This window comes from Corvus brachyrhynchos, unplaced genomic scaffold, assembly GCF_000691975.1.
Source record: "Corvus brachyrhynchos isolate BGI_N302 unplaced genomic scaffold, ASM69197v1 scaffold14, whole genome shotgun sequence".
Taxonomy (NCBI): Eukaryota; Metazoa; Chordata; class Aves; order Passeriformes; family Corvidae; genus Corvus; species Corvus brachyrhynchos.
In genome coordinates, this window is record NW_008239110.1 from 10,817,208 (window position 1) to 10,836,258 (window position 19,051).

General features: G+C 37.7%; 2 protein-coding genes across 2 annotated transcripts; one reads left to right on the forward strand and one right to left on the reverse strand.

Annotated features, from left to right (window-relative positions):
* Positions 1–5: 5 nt before the first annotated feature.
* RWDD1 (RWD domain containing 1) lies at positions 6–9,051 on the forward strand (the record flags this gene model as incomplete). The annotated part of the gene is made up of 6 exons (XM_008637789.2): positions 6–60; positions 1,280–1,410; positions 2,426–2,569; positions 3,552–3,684; positions 4,828–4,890; positions 6,629–9,051. Coding segments are annotated over 6 exons (639 nt in total), but the record flags the coding sequence as incomplete, so codon positions are not given.
* On the reverse strand, positions 7,644–19,040 carry ZUFSP (zinc finger with UFM1 specific peptidase domain). The gene is made up of 8 exons (XM_017739630.1): positions 17,451–19,040; positions 16,407–16,516; positions 15,503–15,671; positions 13,831–14,019; positions 13,355–13,523; positions 12,556–12,707; positions 12,000–12,220; positions 7,644–10,974 (listed from the first exon to the last, which is right to left on the reverse strand). The coding sequence occupies exons 1-8, from the start codon at positions 17,530–17,532 to the stop codon at positions 10,927–10,929; spliced, it is 1,140 nt and encodes a 379-aa protein (XP_017595119.1). The 5' UTR covers positions 17,533–19,040; the 3' UTR covers positions 7,644–10,926.
* Positions 19,041–19,051: the final 11 nt, after the last annotated feature.

The following is a 19,051-nucleotide window of genomic DNA, read 5'->3' on the forward strand; positions in this document are numbered from 1 at the left end:
CGGAAAAGCCAACAACTTTCACAATCACTGTGACATCTGAAGCTGGAGAAAATGATGAAAGTAAGTTGGTCAGGTCTTACTCAGAAACTTCTGTATATGTTCAAACCTAATTCTAACAGCAACAGCTACGTATGCCTCCACTTAAACCCTTGTAGGGGCCTGATACAGCAAACATTCCTTAACAAATACAGTTCAAGGATTTGGGTGATCCTTGTTCAGTTTGCAGAAATGTTACGCTCTCTCACTATAGGACTGCTTTCTGCTGAATCGCAAAGGCTTTGTAGCATAGCTTCAAAAAGTATGGGTTGTCATCATCCTTGTAGTGGCTTACAGATATGTTGTGGGGGAATTTTTTTTCTGGCAACTGTGCCAGCCACGTGGGAGAGTTGAGTCTGTGTGCTGTGATTGTGCAGCTCTTAAGGAACAGTTCCAGAGCAGAAGGCTGTGGGTCCCAAGTCCCTGTGTATTTGTTAAGTACCAACAATTGCGTGGGCACATTGTAAGCAAGCCTTGCTCCAAGCAAGTTCAAAAGCTGCTATTCTGGATACTATAACAGAAGGAATAAACTGGCACTGTCTTGTTTCGTTTTAAAGGAGTAAGTCCTGCTTAGAGCAGGTGTCTGTGTTGAAGAGACTGCTGTGCTGCTGAGAACAGTGAGTCTGGAACTAAAGGAAAGCTTCTCCCTGGTGTTCTGGGAGGATGTGTAAAAGAACTTGATTCTTTTTTGCCCTGTTTCCATGTTACCCTGGCTCTGGGCAGCTTCAGATTGAATGCATTTTTCTTAGGCAGTTCTCTCCTTAATAACTTCTACTGGACATAGTGTCTGTGTCCACAGTGTGGAGCCCTGGAACCCAACACGGAGGTTGATACTCCAACGAGGTACACAGAATTTGAAGTGTTAATATGCTGAGATTTTCTCTAGTTCTGTTGTTAGGACTCTTCCCTGTTTTCCAGCTTTGAGTAGAATATGAGGGAGAGAGATTACTGCTGTAGTACCCGTCATACAGCAGAAGGTTTTTCAGTCTTACTAAAGACCTTTCAGACATGAGTAGGTTTTAATAGCTTGTGCAAGTGTAAACTTCATCGTCTTAATTTCTTTGAACTCTTGGGTTATGTTTAAATCTGTTCATATTGTTTTAACATCTGTGTAAGAAGACTGTTCCTTAAAGGCAAGAATATTTTATATTCTACAATCTTTAGGCTGTTGATGCAGTAGAAAAATACACAATTAAAGTTATACAGTTATCACCATAAGAATATGTGGTTTTTTATCTTGTAGCTGTCCAAACAACCCTTAAATTTACCTATAGAGAAAAATACCCTGATGAAACTCCACTGTATGAAATTGTCTCACAGGAGAATCTTGACGATAATGATGTCATGGACATAATAAAACTGCTAGAGCAGCAGGTAAGGAAAATGGAATATCTTCGTACAGCTTGATACCACTTTGCGCTTTGGCTGGAATTTCTCTCTCAAATCAGTTGTTCTCTGAGGTGTCTGCTACTGACCTGAAACCTGTTCCGTACCATAGGGACTGACTTTGAGGTTTGAGTTTGGTGAATGACATTATTGTGGTAGATTATGTTAATGAGGTAAGATATAGGGCTAATTCAGTGTATGCAGTAACATAGAATAATGAAATGGAAGTGCACTAGGGCTTCCCCTCTTTTCCACTTCTAGCTTAAGGTGAATTTGTTTCAGTGTATATATATTTCATATATATTTATGAAAATAAGCCACGTCAGTTTTGTTTGGAAATATTAAAAAATGTCACATTGATTCTTTTTAATAACATAACTGTTTGGGGGGTGGGGTGGATCTCATCAGCCTTTGGCATCAATGAGAGTGCATTGTGAAGGAAAGAAGGAAGCACTTCTTTGGTTTCAGGAATTCCTGACAAGTCCTCACTGCCTTGAAATTCCCATAATATGTTCAGTGGGCATTTTTTCATTTTCAGTTTACTTCATATAACCTTCCTTCCATCAGCTGATGTTTTTTTGGTTTTCCTGGGAAACTCACTTAAAAGGAGCATGTAATATTATTAAGGAATAAACTACTTCAGGAGAAGAAAGGTTCTGAGTGACTTGTCTCTTAGGATTTATGATATTCAAATTTTAGAGTTGTGTTTCTACTGTAGGTTTTGTTTTGTTCATGAGAAAGCCTTTCAGAAGATGTCTGTAATGTGCTGATAACCTGAACACAGACGTTCGTCTTTGTGTTTTGCTGCACACCCACTTGGGAATAACTAACTGGATTAACTGGCCAGCTGAATTTGAATTTTACAGTGAGCTTTTGTGACTGGTGCAGTGTGTCAGCTGTGCCTCTGCATTTGCACAATATCCTGCTTTCTAAACGTATTTATGCATTTGGTTGCTGAAGGTTTGAAGTTCTTGTGTTTAAAGTTGCCTTCTTTGTGTTGTAGGCAGAAGAAAATTTAGGAATGGTAATGATCTTCACTCTAGTCTCAGCAGTACAGGAGAAATTAAATGAAATAGTGGATCAAATAAAAACACGAAGAGAAGAGGAGAAGAAACAGAAAGAAAGAGAGGCAGAAGAAGAAGAGAAAGTATGTAAAATAATGTTTTCAACTAAAAAAGACTCTCCGCTTCTTTAAAATGCGTTGACTTGATGAAGTAGCAGTTCGTAGCTGCAGTGAGAAAGGAACAGCTATGCCAAAGATTATATAATTGAAACTTAAGAAGATTGTTTAATGCATTTAAGTTATTTTTTTCCTTTTTTCTAAAGCAGTCTTTTTAGAGTCTAACTGCATGTTCACAGTCCCCTCTAGCATTACATCCTAAGGCAGGGATTTTTCCTACACAAAATCAGATTTGCTGTAGACAGTTTTTTGTTGGCAGAAAGGAATGGGGAGCAAAAAAGGCTGGAATATGTCATACTGCACACGGCCTCCATGGTTTGAGGAAGACTGTGTTCCTTGGTAGACTGAGTGGATAGGGTGGAAGCAGTGGGACCAGTCTTCAAGACTGGTCTGCCCTCCTGTAGAATAGTTTTACCATTTGTGGATTGTGCTGTGATAAGGCCAACTAATGAGTCTTCACTCACTTCCTGAGAAATAGGTGGAGGGTGATGGGACTTGGAAGGTTCTGTATTTCTGAAAATGGCAAAAAAAATCTGAGAAAAAATAATCCTTTTTTTCATGTTTCAACAAGGTAAAAGGGTTAATGTATTTTAATGGGCAGTATTTCAGTGTAGATTGCACTTAAGGGTTGATAAGAAGTGCTGCCTACTTATTGATAAAACCTGTATTAGTGGGGAGCTGTGAACTACTGCACTTTGGGTCCAAAAGGAGTACGCAGGGTTCTTCCATGAGAGTTTACACCTCAGAATAGTTCCCTGAAGGGAGAGTCCCATGGCAAAAACCTTAAGAATGTGTTCTTTGTATATTCTCAGGATTAGGATTAATTTCTCAGCATACTTCACAGCAAGCAGTGCTTCTGGACTGTTGTAATTTAAATAATTAAGAGAATGCTCATCTTCACCTGTAGCTTTGCAAGTTGTGTTTACAGCCTTGTTTTCTGTTCTTTTAGCAACGTTTTCATGGCACTCCTGTTACCATTGAGAATTTCCTTAATTGGAAAGCCAAGTTTGATGCAGAGCTCCTAGAAATAAAACGGAAAAAGATGAAAGAAGAAGAACAGGCAGGCAAAAATAAGCTAAGTGGTATGTTTTAACACTGGTCATGAAGTGTCTGCAGTGGTACCAGACGATAATGACGAGTAATTTTTACACAGATGATAGGTCTTGGCATCCTGCTCCATAGTCTGCATGGCTTAGCTTTGAATTGGTTCTCCTGTGATGCTGGATCTACTTTTTAACTTGATTACCTGGAAAAAACATAACCAGTGTGGTCATGGTGCATCACTGTTCTGTTTTCTTCTCACTTCTGGCTAGTTTTGATGAAATTTGGCAGAGATGGAAATTTTAATGGCATTAAGTTTCATAAAAAGCTGTACAGGACAGGGGACATGCTTCATTCCTCTCTGAAGGGCATGCATTTGGGAATCTGCAATGATAAGGTAACAGAAATCAGGCTTCTGGTTTTTCTGTTCTTTAAAGTATTGTTAGTATGTGGTGTCTGTTTTCCTCTATACAGATGTAGTCTATAGAAGCTTCCCTTTCCAAAACCAAAACCAGGCTTATTCTTGGATGTTATTAGTGTAATTCCAGGATTACCTTGGACTCCAACCAGTCTTGTTTGTGGACGCTTACATAAGCAATGCAAATGTAGATGGAAGACAGGTGATTTATGTGGAAAGAGTCTTGAGCTTTTCTTCCTGTCCCTCCCAGTCAGAAAGGCTTCACTTTGTCTTCCGTCTTCCGTGATGTTGCCTTCACTGCTCTCTGTGTGTGTGTGTGTAGGAGCTGGTGATTTGCGTGTAGATCCAAGTTGCTTTTTGAATGGGACAATATATGGAGAATGTGAAGGAGCTAATTCCTTTCCCAGTTCCCACAGAGGATTTCTTGTGGAATGCAAGATGAAGACTAAAGCAATAAGGACTGAACACAGGCTGTGGGGTGTAAATTTTTCTGACCCCCCCATTGTTAAAGTCTTAATAACATTACAGTGACCCATTTCACATGTAAGAGGAGGAAACTTGTTGGCTTGGATGAATCCTGGCTGAATTTTAAAAAAAAAAAAAACAGAATGGGGAGCTTACAGAAATGAGCAGTTAAAAAAAAAAAGACTGCTAGAATTGGTTAATTTGAGAAGACTAAAATACATGTGCTGACTCTTGTTGCCTTAGGTTGATCATTGTTTCAGAGCTGTACTTGCTTATGTATTATTTTTTATTTTATTTCTAGGTAAACAGCTGTTTGAAATGGATCACAACCTTGACACCTCTGACATCCAGTTCTTGGAGGAAGGTAAATTTTTATTTTATTCCACAAATGAAAGGCAGTGGCTTAAAATAGGTCAAAATTCCTAAGCAAAATTTTCTGACTTAACATCTTACATCAGAATCACTTTTACATTGGAAGAACTTTCTGAGAAGTACTGTTTTGCAGAGTGACCAGAAGTGATTTTAACTTTTCTCAAAAACAAAACCTTTTCAAGATGATAAAGTGTATTTATTAGCAGCCTTGTGGTTGAGTTGATCTTATTTCCATTGCTTCTATTCAAATGAATGGACTGGAAGAAAACCAAAAAAAGAAAAGCAAAAACAAAACAAAAAACCCCAACACAACCCTGATTTTTGTTTTTTTCTTTTTTTTCTAATAGCCAGCCTTCTCACCCCAGATTTCAAGCACAGGTCTTAAAGTTCTGTCACCTTCTCTCTGAACCTCAACACCAATAGTAAACATCTTGCAGGTCAAAATAAATGCTATTTGCTTCTGTGCAACCCAGTTCTTCTTCCTGGTTTGTGCATATGTTCCTGTTACCTTACCTAAAATACTGACCTGGTGCCAGATGGAAATTTTGTAAGCCTGTGCCAGAAAAATGTTAAACTTGGAAAACCAGTTGTAGATAAAGCATATAAAACTACTTACAGTAATATACCTATTTAATTTGCTGTACTGCTTTTTAGTACCCTAGTTTAAAATATCTGAGTTTTGAGGTAAGAGAGTTCTTTAATGCAGCTGCATGATGGTAGCACAAAATACAGGTGAAAGAGAGTCAAGATTCTTCTCTGCAAGTAACAATTTTAAAAAAAGTTTATGAATGTCAGTGAGTATGAACTTGAAATGGTAGTAATGGGGAAGTTTAGTTTCTTTTACAGGGAATAATTTAGTCTTGTCTTCCTCCAAAATACCTAAAGTGAAGATGGTTTGTTGATGGTACATTTGCCTGCCTCAAGGGAGGAACAGATGTCTACCTGGGCTCTGTGCCCAAATGATTCAGGATTAATACATTAATTTGTAATCCTGTTGCTACTGGTGAACAAAAACTCCCATTCTTATTGCTGGCTGCATTCTATCATAGATACAGCAGGTTACTAACATTATTTTGATATTACAGTAGCATGTACTACTGTTTTTCAGAGGATAATGGCATTATCTTGTAAAGGTGCTTTGAAATCCAGTGAAATCGTAGAACCTTTATTTGGTGGCCAGAAGATGTCACTGTTGATAAATAAAAATAAAATAGTAGGAGTCCTCAAGTTTTATCCTTGGGTCACCAGCATCTTTCAGAAGAAAATGAGAAAGAAGGCAAAGCTTCATCTTGCTTGTAAAATTAAAATCTGAAATCAAATGTGTGTATGTCAGCATATGGCGTGTAAGGGATTTTTTATGAACCCTGTGCATTTATCTCACTGGGATAGCAGTAATTATTCCAGCTGTGAGGTCCTGAGCTCCTACTTCGACTGTCCTGGGGACAAAGGATCTCTGCTTCTGGTAAATGTCAATGTTAATTTTGTGTTCCCAGTGAATTCCTGCACAACATTTCTCTTGATTAGGTTTTGATGCAAGGGAAAAAAAAACTTCACTTTAGCTGTGAAAAGATGAAATGTGGCATTTACTTTTCCATATCTGATGTATAAAAAACCAAGTAAGGTAGCAACCACCTACATTGAAGAACTAGTATGAAAAAGTCTTGTGTGTTTTGTTGTTGTTACTGTTTTCCTTGTTGCATGAAAATAAAGTATCTTTCTGTTCCTTACAGCTGGAAACAATGTGGAGGTTGATGAATCTTTATTCCAAGAAATGGATGATTTAGAATTGGAGGATGAAGAGGATGACCCTGATTACAACCCTGTTAATTTAGATAGTGATTAGACTTACTTGAACTGATTCTGTCATCAGTATGGACATACATAAGGAGAGAGGGGCAGGCAGGAAAGCCACAGCATCTGTGGTTTTAGTAATGTGTATTGTTTTTCTTTTTTCTTAATTTTTTTTTTCCAAAGAAAAAACCAAAATATTTTAAATCCAGGAGAATGGTCTTCTGATGACTTTCACTATAAATAAATTTACTTTAATATTTCAAATGAAAAATTTGAGAAATGTTGATCTGTCTGCAAACACTTTTCTATTTTCTCTCATTTTTTTCCTTCCCACTTCTGTAATTGTCCTTTGAAGAGATGCGGCAACATGCAAGATGGAAAGATGTTACAGCAAGCACTAAACACACCTGCATCTGAATGCTGAGCAGCTGTTCTGCTGTCTTCCACCTGGGATAAACATGGGCAGCTTTGGTGAATAAAAGGGATCACATACTATGCAGTTACTTATTTTTGTTTCTTCCTCCTGTGGAATTTTTTAATAATTCAGGTCAGTTCTGGTGCCCCAATTTATCAGCTGTAGATAGACAGCACTAGTCACCTTTGTTGGATAGCCTTATTAAAGTTTAATGGAAACCATTTCTATACAATTAGAGTAAAATTTTTTGCCATAGTCATGAATAATATTTTCAAAATGGCAAGTTCAAGTCAGTAGGGGAAAAATACCAGTGTTAAGTCCTCTTGAAGTTCGGTTGATTCGTTCAGCGAGGGTTTGGGTTTTTTTGAATGTCTGCATCAATGAACTTCTACGAAAAATCAAAACCCATCCTAGGAAGATCAGTTTGCTTTTGGCAGCAGACTGTGTGGAAACACTATGAGTGGAGTGCACATTACAGCACCAGGGTTTATAGAGTGCTTTATAGGTTTGAATGTAACTGGTGTAGTTTTGGAAGCATCTTGTTGGCAGCCTGTGAAGGTTAGCACAGAATGCAGTAAAGCTACACATCAACTTGGGGATGTTACCCATCCTGCAGAGTTGCTTCTGGAGCTAACAGATGTTAAGACTCCTCCCTTACCACCTCCAAAAAGCCCAAACACTGCAAGAACTGCGATGTTTAAACATGCTGTGTTTGAAACTGCAGCGCTGGAAGGATGATGGTGTCAAGAGACAGCTTTCCAAATAGAGACGGGCACCTCAATGATTAAACACTGTGTGCTGAATTTTAAACACTGTTAGTAGACTGCCTTAACTGTGCCAGCTTCAGTCTTTGAAGAGGGTTGCACTAAAGTGTCACATTGCTTAGAGGAATAACACATTTATTAATTTTAGTATTTGAAAATTCCATATTCAAAATGAGAAGTTTAATTACTGAAATAAGTTAATGGTGTGTAAGTTTCTCTGCTCATGCTGCTTGAGAATATCTGTTTAGGATGAACTCCTTTAACCTGTTTTTTTTCTTTTTTTTTTATTCAAGATGAATGAATTTCTAGTAGATAGAAATAAGCGTTCAAGTACCCTGTAAATACTTTTATAAATTAACCATGTGCCTTTGTTCCTACTGTCCTCCCTTTGATCTTTTTAATTTTGGCTACTAAGAACTCTAGATAAGCATCTAGGTCTCAATGATAATGTTGTATGTTTCAAAGCAATAAGCAGGATCTGTGCTCCAGCAGTTACCAAATACATTAAAAATGTAACGAGCTAATGTGATATTAAATAGTGTCTTTTCCAAAGATAGAGTTGGATTGAAAGCTTCATAGTTACTACATCCAGCTGCCTGTGTAATTGCTAGGATACTTTAAAATGCTCTTCAGCACTGAACTTTATTTATTTCTGGTATGTCTTACTCAGCTGCATAAAACCCCATTTAATTCCTAAGGCTGCTTTCCATTTCTAGCTATGTTTAAAACTGGCGCTTTTTCATAAAACGAGTGAATTGGATCTCTTTAAATTTGGACTGAATCCAAGAATGCTGTGTAGTCTGTGCAAATGTGGTAAGCAGAAAATTTTCCAAGCAGATCACTGATAAGTCATCTACATACAAATGAAAGTTTCTCATGAATTTTATTGCTAGAATAATGAAATTTTCTAGTCTGTTTTCACACTAACATATTTATTGGTTTTCATGCAGAGAAAGCTTAAAAAATGTTAAAATTATGTAAAACAAGTTAAAACATGAAAATGTGTTTTTGCTGTTATAGTTCAAAGCAGAGGAAATAATAAGGGTTGAAGTGACAAAAAATTGCATAAAGTCTGTTCCTCCAGGTATTTGGAAGAAGTTTTAGTGATTCAATCTGAACTGGAGATTTGTTTTAGCTTTGTTAGCAGTTAACATCTGTGAAATAAAAGGGAATTTGACTGAAAGTAAGCTTGGCTCTATGTGTGTGTTACTTTGCTGAAGTGAACAGAGAGAAGGGTTTTTTTGGTGGAAAAAATTTAGGTGGGGTATTTAAATTTGCATATGTACTTTGGATTAGACTGAAAACTAATTCTTAATAATTGAATAAAATCTCATTCATAAACTTTTACAGAATTACAGTAATTTAAAATCCTGGTGCTGACAATCTTCCTGGTATATTGTTCTTAACTGCCTCAGTCCAATGCATGCACTGTAAGGCACGGAGGGAGGCAAGAGTGAGTTGCAACGCTGCACCATGACCAGAGTGAATTTAGTTTTGAACATGCTGGCTGTTTTGAATAGTTGGTGCCTGAGCTCTGTTAAAATTCAGAGGATGGTGCCTACCACATGAAGATGCTGTGGGTAAAATTTCAAGCATGCTGCAAAGCCTAGGATTTTACATCCAAATTATGATTGCATTATTGGCATATCATCTTTTCTTTCCTTCCATCTATTTCACATGCATTACAGACCAGGGCTAATAAGGGAGCTGATAGTCCCCCAATTCCCAGGAACTCTGACCCCAGTCTGAGCCCCTCTAGTGTCCTAAAGTATTTAAACCTTTCACAGCTCAAAGGCTTCTACATACCTGCTGAAAGTATTTGCATAACTATTTAATTTCATGCATACTTCAAAAAAAAAATAAATCAGTGATTTATGGGTTGTAATATCTTTACATGTCCATGTGCTTCACTACTTCCAGAAACTACAAGTTCTTATTGCCAGAGCACATTAAACATGAGAGAAACAGGTTACTGGTAAGGCTCTTACACTTGTATTTAGGTGTCAGCATAGAAGAGTCTAAATGAAAGGGATGTATCTAAGCTCCAGTTACAATAACTGGATGCTCTGGCATGATACAGCTGCTAAAGCAAAGATAGCCTGTGCTACCTGCAACACTCTCCACCATCCCTCCCAGCCTCCAGCTACCCTCCTGGAGGGGCAGGGCTCTTATATTCAACTAGAGCAGCACGTTCTAGGTACAGTAAAGTGCCTCAAACGCCCAAGATACTTGTTTCAGCAGACAGCTCCAGTCTCTTAAATGGCATTAACCCTGCACAACAGAGCCACTAGTCAAAAGGCAGTCCGAATGTCCTTTTGGGATATACATTATAAAACATACAAAAAGTAGAAATTTTTTAAAAAGGATGAAGATGGAATAAACACTTTTAAAAAATATATTAATTTTATTCATTCATGGTACAAAAGGAATATTTTCTTCCTCTACCCCAAAGGATTGTCTTGCACACCACCTAAAGCACACACGCTCTATTCTGGACACCGCTTTCTTAGAGCTCTTAGCCAATGCCAACACTGATCCACCTCCTAAGCACACGTGTTCATGTTTAAAAGTGATACATCTAGAGAAGCCAGCTAACTGACAAGAAGTTCACTAGTAAACTAATCCCTGGTGGAACACACTGAATTGTGAAGAAACAGAAGACTGGTCACAGTGGCAGCACAAACACACAGAGGTAAACCATGACCAGGAACTCCAATTAAGTAGCTCCATAGTATCTTTATCCACTGCTCACTGACAACAGTGCATAACTTGCTACAAGACAGTAGGTGTTGCTAATTTAAGCAACTAAGAAAATAACACATTTTCTAGTAAGACAAGGAACACAATACTTCAGAGTTACAATTGTATCAGGATGCCAGAGTTTTGACTGAACACAAAAACTACAGGTTTACTCCAGTGTTGTCCTTCCTCAGAGCTCCCAAGCATTTTTGGGGACATAGTTTAAGTAAGTCTAAAAATTGTTGAGTTAGGGTCCACAGTCCAGCAGTTTAATGTTTTGCACCCAGCAAGTTCCAAAAGCAGGTTACAAAGGTATCCTTTAAGGTATCTTCTCTGATGTTAAGACCTGAGAAGCACGGCAGCGAGCCTAAAAACAGGTGGGGAGAGAGGAAAAGTACTTTAATTAACGAAACCGGCACTTTAAAGAGCTTCTTCCAAATTAGTAGTTTAGCAATCTTAACGAGTATAAGGGGTTACATTTCATCTTAATTAAATGGGAGCTTCCAAGACAACACTAAACAAGTGGTATTTATAAATATAAATCAAATCTTTGAAAAGAAAAAAAATAAAGTGGCAAACAAAAAAAAATTGAACACCACCCACCCCCGTGAAATCCCAAACAACACTGACTCCTGAATTTTAAGGCTTTTTCCAGTAGGAGGAGAGAATGCCCATGTTTCACTGATATTTCTGACATGTTCAGGACCAGAAAACACTTCATACAATACCTCATTTCAACATACACATTAAATATAGCTGAGCTAGTGATTCAGTTGCCAGTTATTTCATAGTCTAAATAAAAGTGTGTCCTGAAGCTTGAACATGCTGAACAGTGTTGATAAGACACCACAGAATTGGAACATGGGTCCTCAGAATCAATTTGTTAGTGTAGGAAAGAAAAAAGCTTCAGAAACAAAAACCATATCTGGCACTCAGCTGAAAACTTCTAAGGTCTTAAAAAAGGTAAAATGCCCAAGTCAAACACATGGATAAGGTTTATAAAAATTTCAACAGCTCAAACCTCTGAACATAATTTTGCACTATGAGTGTTTGTAAATAACATACATGCTCACAGTCAGTTATTTAGGAGAATACCTTGTAAAAAAATGAGAAGTTTAAAAAAGCCTAATTTACACCTGCAAACAGCTGAAAGCTTCATACAAGACTTAGAATCTTTGTCTGTTGTATCAAGGTGGCATCCATTTATAAGCAAAATGTTTTTGGTTTTGATATCCTGGGATTATATAAGCAGAAAGCAGGAGAGAAAGAGAACAAGGAAAGTGAAGAGATGCAAAAAATCCACCATGCAACCATATATGCATATGCATTCAAAGAAGAGATGCAGATGGTCTTAAATTTTCACAAACACAAACTGTTCTCTGAGATACTTACAGCTTTCTCTTCCAAAGAGAGCACCCCATCTACAGCCACTATCTGGTATTGCTTTTCTTTTAGGCTACCCACAAATTTCCGAAGTAGTTTGAGACCAGTTCCATCACTGTTTTGTTTCAGCAGTTTCTGCATTTCTTGGGAAGAACATCCCGGGTCAAACAGTAGCAAACATAAGCTTTTGTTCTTCTTCTCTTCTATTCCAACAACAGTACGACTATGACCTAATACCAAAACAAAGTTTCAGTACTTTAAAAACACATAAATCCCATTTACTTCCTTATAACATACGACTGATTTTCAGATCAAGGAAGGCATTACTCAAATTTTAAGAAGATAGTTATAAGAGTACATGTCAAAAAGCTGAGATCCCAATCACATTCAGCTCTTCCATCCAACAAAAACACAAACTTTAATGTTGCTCTTACTAAATAGGAAAACTACAGGAAATAAAGTCATGCCTTCAATTCAATGAAGAACTAAAAAATGGTGCTCTGAACTGCAGTACGTATAAAGAGGGATAGAGAATACTAAGAAACCAGCATATTGTGACACTGACCTTGATGTTGCAAGTAGATAGGTGGCTTGGAAGTACACACCACCTTTGCACCACCTTCATTATCTGTAGAATAGTAATGCAAAATCCACTCGAACAAACGAGGGTGTGTACCCATAGGGCCAGTGGGTTTGTGAAAGTCAATGATTTGGCACCTGCAAAACATTGAGAATGAAAACAACAATATAATTTCAAGCAGGTTGCTTGTTAAATCAATTTTTTCACCTCTGGGTCCCTTCCTCCTGCACCAAGTGGTCCCTACTACTTTTTTACTTTTTAATACAGGAGGAGGGGACACATAATTACAAAGCAACATAACGTGTACTGTCCCCAACTGGAAAATTTATTACATAACAAAGTAAATACTACTCTATTCAATCTAACAAGAACTTGTGAAACTTGCAAAAATTAATGTCACATGTTTTTGTATGTGATACATGTACACTAGAGAATCCAGTTAAAAGCCATAGAAAACTGAAATTCAGATTCTTCTTGAGAAGAAACTTTTAGAGAAATCAAGTTTTTAATCAATGCTTTAATTTACACATATGTGGCATAATTCAGCATCAAGTCTCAATGATCTAAACAGTTACTCAGTTTACGTACGTCCTGTAAGTAGTTGTATGTACCTACAAGTAGTTACACAGCTTCATGCTGCATTAAATCAGATCTGTTTATATATTAGTTAAATTTAGTCACTAAGGTGGCTTTGTCATCACACAGTTGGGAATTCTAAACTTTAAAGGTACAGCAGTTAAATCAGCTGTTGAGAATAACAACAACAACAAGAAGCAATATTTACTTTATCCTGAGACTGGTTAACAGTGAATAAATTTCACATGCTCCTATCCATGCTTTGGAACCATGTAATCTGTTGTTGAAGTGAGATGCCCCATGAGGATCAAAACCTTCTCTCCAGGCATCTTCAATCATGGACTGAATCTTTGGTATACTAGGAATTAGCGTAGTACCTGGAACAGAAAAGCTTTTGAATTGTTGTTACAGGGATTGAAAGTGTATTAACTAAAAATATTCAGTTTCTTTTATAAGAGGCAGTTGATGTTACAAAGATGCACCAAAAAGACCAAAGGTAAAACTTTAACCGTATCATGTCTTGCCAGTATTCACCTCTGACTCTTTCACATTAAGTTCCAGTGGTGTAACAACCATTTAATAGGTACCATTGACCTTGTAAGACTTGCTGTGTAAATGAAAAGGCAAAACATCAGTCAGCAGGTTGTCATCCAAGGTACGTGGAACAAACATTTTGTTTAATACCTCTCAGGCAGTCGTTGTAGAAGCTGTTTTGCAACAGTGAGGAAAGGAGCATTTGGAAATTCCTATAACCACAACCCCAGCCTCTGTCACCCAAAGATGAGTGGAAGTGATCTACTCCTGCTGACAGCCACACGTGTCTCACATCTTTGCTCTCATTCTGATAGTACTTGCACAATGCTTCAATTACTCCTAAAGGAAGACAAAATAAAAGGTTTATCTGTAAAATGAACTACAGAATCCACCAGAAGAGTCCCTCCCCAACTTGGAACAGACATAGATTAATACAATTTATTTTAAAACTTCTATGTGACCCTATGCTACATTTAGAACCCAAGTCACAGAACTGAACCTATTTCATTTCAGTGGTCTTTACTTTGATGAATTTATGTACTATGAAGCTTTCAAAACTAAATCTATTTTTTAACTATTGCTATACAACGATTATTTTAAATTAAACAGCTTGGACTAAATTATAAACTGTGATAGTCACAGGAACTATTATAATGATACAGAAAAAGTACGTCACCAATAAAGCGTTCCTACGCCCCTGCAACCTCCAGTACAACAACTCCTTAAAAACATGGCAATACTTATGCATACTATGTAAATTTTTTATTTCCCCCCATATTATTTTTCTTGGAGAAGCTGAGGGGGGGGGGGAAAGAATTGCACTTCTTGAGAATTGAACTGTAAATTACTGAAAATTGAATTTGAGAATTACTGTAAATATTTTAAAATAATCCTCCTGCAGGATATTCCAAGCTCTCCTTTGTTACATGAAAGAATATGCTTGGGAATGCTCTCTCCAATTCATATATGTAAATCCTCAAAGCCCCTTTATTGCCATGTTGTTGTGAAGAGAATTATTCCATAGTCACCACAAATTATTTTCTAAGAACCTTTCTGAAATCTAAATCATTACCAAGAATGAAAACTTTGAGTTATTTCCATGCAGTCCATTTGACAGAAGAAATTTTATTTTACCTGTCAAGAACCAAGTGGATATTTTGTAAGCCAGAACCACTAGCAGTAGGCTAAAAGACCTTTGAACTGTCTTGGAAAGTAAAGACAAGGGAGCTTTTTGAAAGGAACACAGAAATCCACCTGCCCTGTGTTTTTGCACCAACCATAAAACATTTAAAAGAAGATGCATCAAGTAGATGTCCACTCCTTGAAGTCCTCTCTTGGACTTTGTAATCAGATGAACATTGTGCTTACTTGCAACCAGCTTACACAGTTTAACAATTAACAGAAACACAAGACAAAAAGCTGCTGTAAATTTGAACAGCTACACTGGATTAGGAACCAATGAGTGCTAATCAGTAAACAAGCATAGAGTCAAGGGCAACCAGCTTGTAATAAGACATTTGCATCTTCTGATACATACTGCACTTGTGCCCTTAACCAGACAACTTGGTTCCAAGGTTACATTAAAAAAAATACCAACAAAAAACCAGCCTTCAGATTAGAATACAGATCAAAATATACCAAGCCTTAATTTCCTTATTAGTTTAGGACTATTACAATATAGATTGAGCCAGAAAATAAGGTTTAGAGCTAGGACACAACCAATACTAAACAATGATTTATATGTTTTGTTAAAGACTGGTTTGGTCACTACAATCTAGGTCTAGAAAGTACAGTTTTAGATGTATAATTTCACCATCTTTACCTGAGGTCTTTGTTTTCCCATCATCTACACCAGAAGCCAAACTTTCCATCATGTCAGCTTTTCTCTTATGATATTCAAAGGGCTGCATCCTTCCTCTATCAACTTCTCTTTCCATATTCCTCAGAAATTGCTGCTTGAAGCCACCAGAATTATCCAAACCATACTGTCTCTGTTAGGGAGGGAATGTGCATGATTTAAATCACATTTTTAAAATTCGTCTTTTGTGCATGCAGTTTCTCAAAATCACTATCAGTACCTTTTAAAGATGGTGAGACATAAAAACTTCAGAATTACAATTATTTTAGAGCTGAAGACTAAGCTTCATTCCTGAATATGAATGTGGGACTAGGAAAGCCACACCTGGAAGAGCAGGTACATCTCTCTCCTCCCTCTTTGGCAGAGCCACTGGCACAGAGGCAGTCTGGCAAGGAGGTAGTGACAGTGGGAAGTGAGTTACCAGGGCTGTGAGATGGGAGACAGAGGGAAGCAGGACTGGGAGCAGCTGATGGTATTCCGGTAGAGGACAGCCATTCTAGCAGGGAATATGCCCCAGGCTGCATTGCAAGGCAGAGCTCTAGAGCTGGGTGGTGCACAGGCAGCAGGTGTGCTGGGAGAGCAGAACACCAAGCACAGGGAGCAGCCAGCCCCATCCTGAACCAGCACCACTCAAAACAGTAAAGCCAAGTAGCTCAAGGCTGTCATGTCCAGTACCTCTGCCAGGATCAACATTGCCATGAGACTGAATTTGCTTCCAACCCACCCCTGCACCATTACCTCAACACAGACTATGTGACTTGCACAGGTCTGATTTGGTAAGGCCATTCCAGGACATTACAATTCCAAGATACTCAGCTTCTAAAGGCACAACTGTTTGCAAGTTTACCACTTAGAAACAATAGCGTACCTGCAGCTTTTTAAATTCTTCCCTCTCTCGCTTCTCTTCGTCTGATCTCTGCCGTTCATCTTCTTCAGTTTGGAGTCGCTGAGCCAGTTCTAGATCTCTAATGTTTCCGCCTACCCCAGAGTAACATTCCAAAGTGAGGGGACTTGGTCAGGAGCTTAGTAACGCTTTGAGGGATCATTTGTTTAATTTTTCAAGATTCCTTTCTAAGCAGACATATGTAAACATGACTGGGCATTAATTTCAGGAGATGCACCCCACGTTATTTTGAGCTATTAGCAATGAACACTGAACAGGACTGACTGCATTGAGTCTACCAAGACTCAGACTCTTGACTTGGACAAAGTTTATGCAGCTACTGGAGCAAATACTGCATGTACCTCTAGCACTGAGAAGACAGCTTTTGTTTACAGTGTTTCACTTCACTGTTAGCAAGAAGTCACAGTTCCTTTACTACCACACTTGTTAGCTTCTAGGACCATTGCCAGCAGTCTCAAAAGGAAGTGACAAAAATTCACAATCAGAAAACTGAATAGGGAATTGCTAGGATTCTGTTAGCTATATTATAAAATAAAATAAATTTTGATTTTTTACTTTAACACTATGACTAACGAATCAGCAAATTATTTGCAGAAAAGGATTGAGAAAAAAAATTAAGTTTTCATAAGCTATCAATTGTCAACTCATCACAGTGGAACATGCCATTGTAAACTCCATCTATGTAAACCTTTTATAGAGCTAGAAAAACAAATATGTAATGCTGCTGTCTTTTAAACATTTTTTGCTCTAAGTTTTTCTTTTGGCTAACATGCAGTTCATTTACTTAACAACCACACATAGACAAAGATTTCTTTTAGCACGGTAATTAAGTTGAGCACTTGGGCAAGTGATACGACCTAACTGTGTTAACATCACTATACACGGGTCCAGTTCCTTTTAAATACAGAAATATCTATTTTAAATTTTGTGTGAGATTCTATACTACAACCTGCAAATATTTGCAAAAGCTTTCAAGCATTATTATCAAGCCTGTATCCTTTCATGTACCTTCTAAAAAGCTATGTTCCTCTAAGTGTAAATCCACGTGTTCTTCAAGAATCTGAATGTTTGTACAGGTAAGACTACACATAGGACATTCATATAGCTGTTCACCATTTCCTGTGTCTGAAAAAGAAATGCAGTTTCTTGATTAATGCAATTCCTGTGGTTTTTGTGAGAATCATCCCCTGATTGATATACACCCTAAGACATATACACAGTAATGAAGTTTGTGTTGCCATTGAAATTCCCCAATTAAAGGCAGAAATTCTACACAGCTGTTGCTCTCCTAACCACTTAAGAATTTGTATCTAAATATGCAAAAATTTTAAGACATATTTTCCTTCTTTCAATTAAGTTTTTCCCCATTTAGCTTACAGATCACAATTTGCTATGGTAATGTATGTATCAAGAAATGCTTAGACTGAAATACCAAACCATAAATAAAAAGACAGTTCTGCTAACAGAAGAACATTTGCTTACAAAAATTTAACATTCACGTAATAACAGAGCAGTTGGTGGGCTGAAAGAAAAAAAAGTGCTGCCATTCTTATTTTGCTGGTCTTCCTGCATTTTCTAAAATAACACTCTTGCTGCAGTTTTAGTATTATTATTGAGGGTACCACATAGTATAGGTAAAGTTCAAAAGGATTTTTAGAGATCATCCAGTCCCTGGTAGAATGGCCAAATTAAATAGAGTAAGTTACACACAACTTTTCCCAGTCATTTTTTTTTTTTACAGTTCCAAGTATAGACTCTCCACAAACTCCCCAGAGAACATATTCTAGTGTTTGACCATTCTCACAGGAAAAAGAAGTGTTCTTGCATTTAAATGGCACTCCTCGAGTTTTGATTTGTGCCTGCTGCTTGTTGTCCTGTCACTGAGAACCACAGACAAGTGCCCGACTCCATCTTTACTACTCTCCTCTTGAGTCCCTAGATTTTATCTGCATCTTCCTCGGTTCACAAAACACAAGAATTGATATCCTGTGTTAGCAGTTTCTGGAAGGCATTTATCCCAGCTAAATGTTTATGGCTGGTTGGAAGAAAACTTCGTGGTATAATCATCTAAATTCACCAGCGGCATTTAAGGTAACGCTGCAAACATGCTAGTTTTCTGAAATATGCTAAATACATAAAAATCAAAACACTCTTAAAACAACTGCTTTTAAAGTAGAAACTGGCATGCAGGCAAGTAAATTATTCAACCTCTGTATTATTTGCACCCATGGAAGTAAAGTGTTCAATGCAACGACCTCGGGATGGGATGGGTGCGTTGTGGGTTTGCTAATAAGAACATTTTAATCACAGATTATGCGGTGCGGTTGATTGCACTGGCACATTTTGCATCCTAATTATCGTTTTAGTCCGTATGCATAGCTTGCTACATCACAAACGCTAGTCTTCCAGGCGTATTACTCACTAGCAGAGATGCCACATTTAAGTTCCTGAAATAACTACGGCCAGTAACTTCGGCCAGTTAGTCAAAATAAAATTCTGATTCACGCCTAAAATAAAATACAGTATCTAAATACATAACTACTTCCTTTGCTCCAACTTTATCGCCGGCCGGTTCTCCGTAGCCACCCCCGATGCCCGCGGGGGCATCC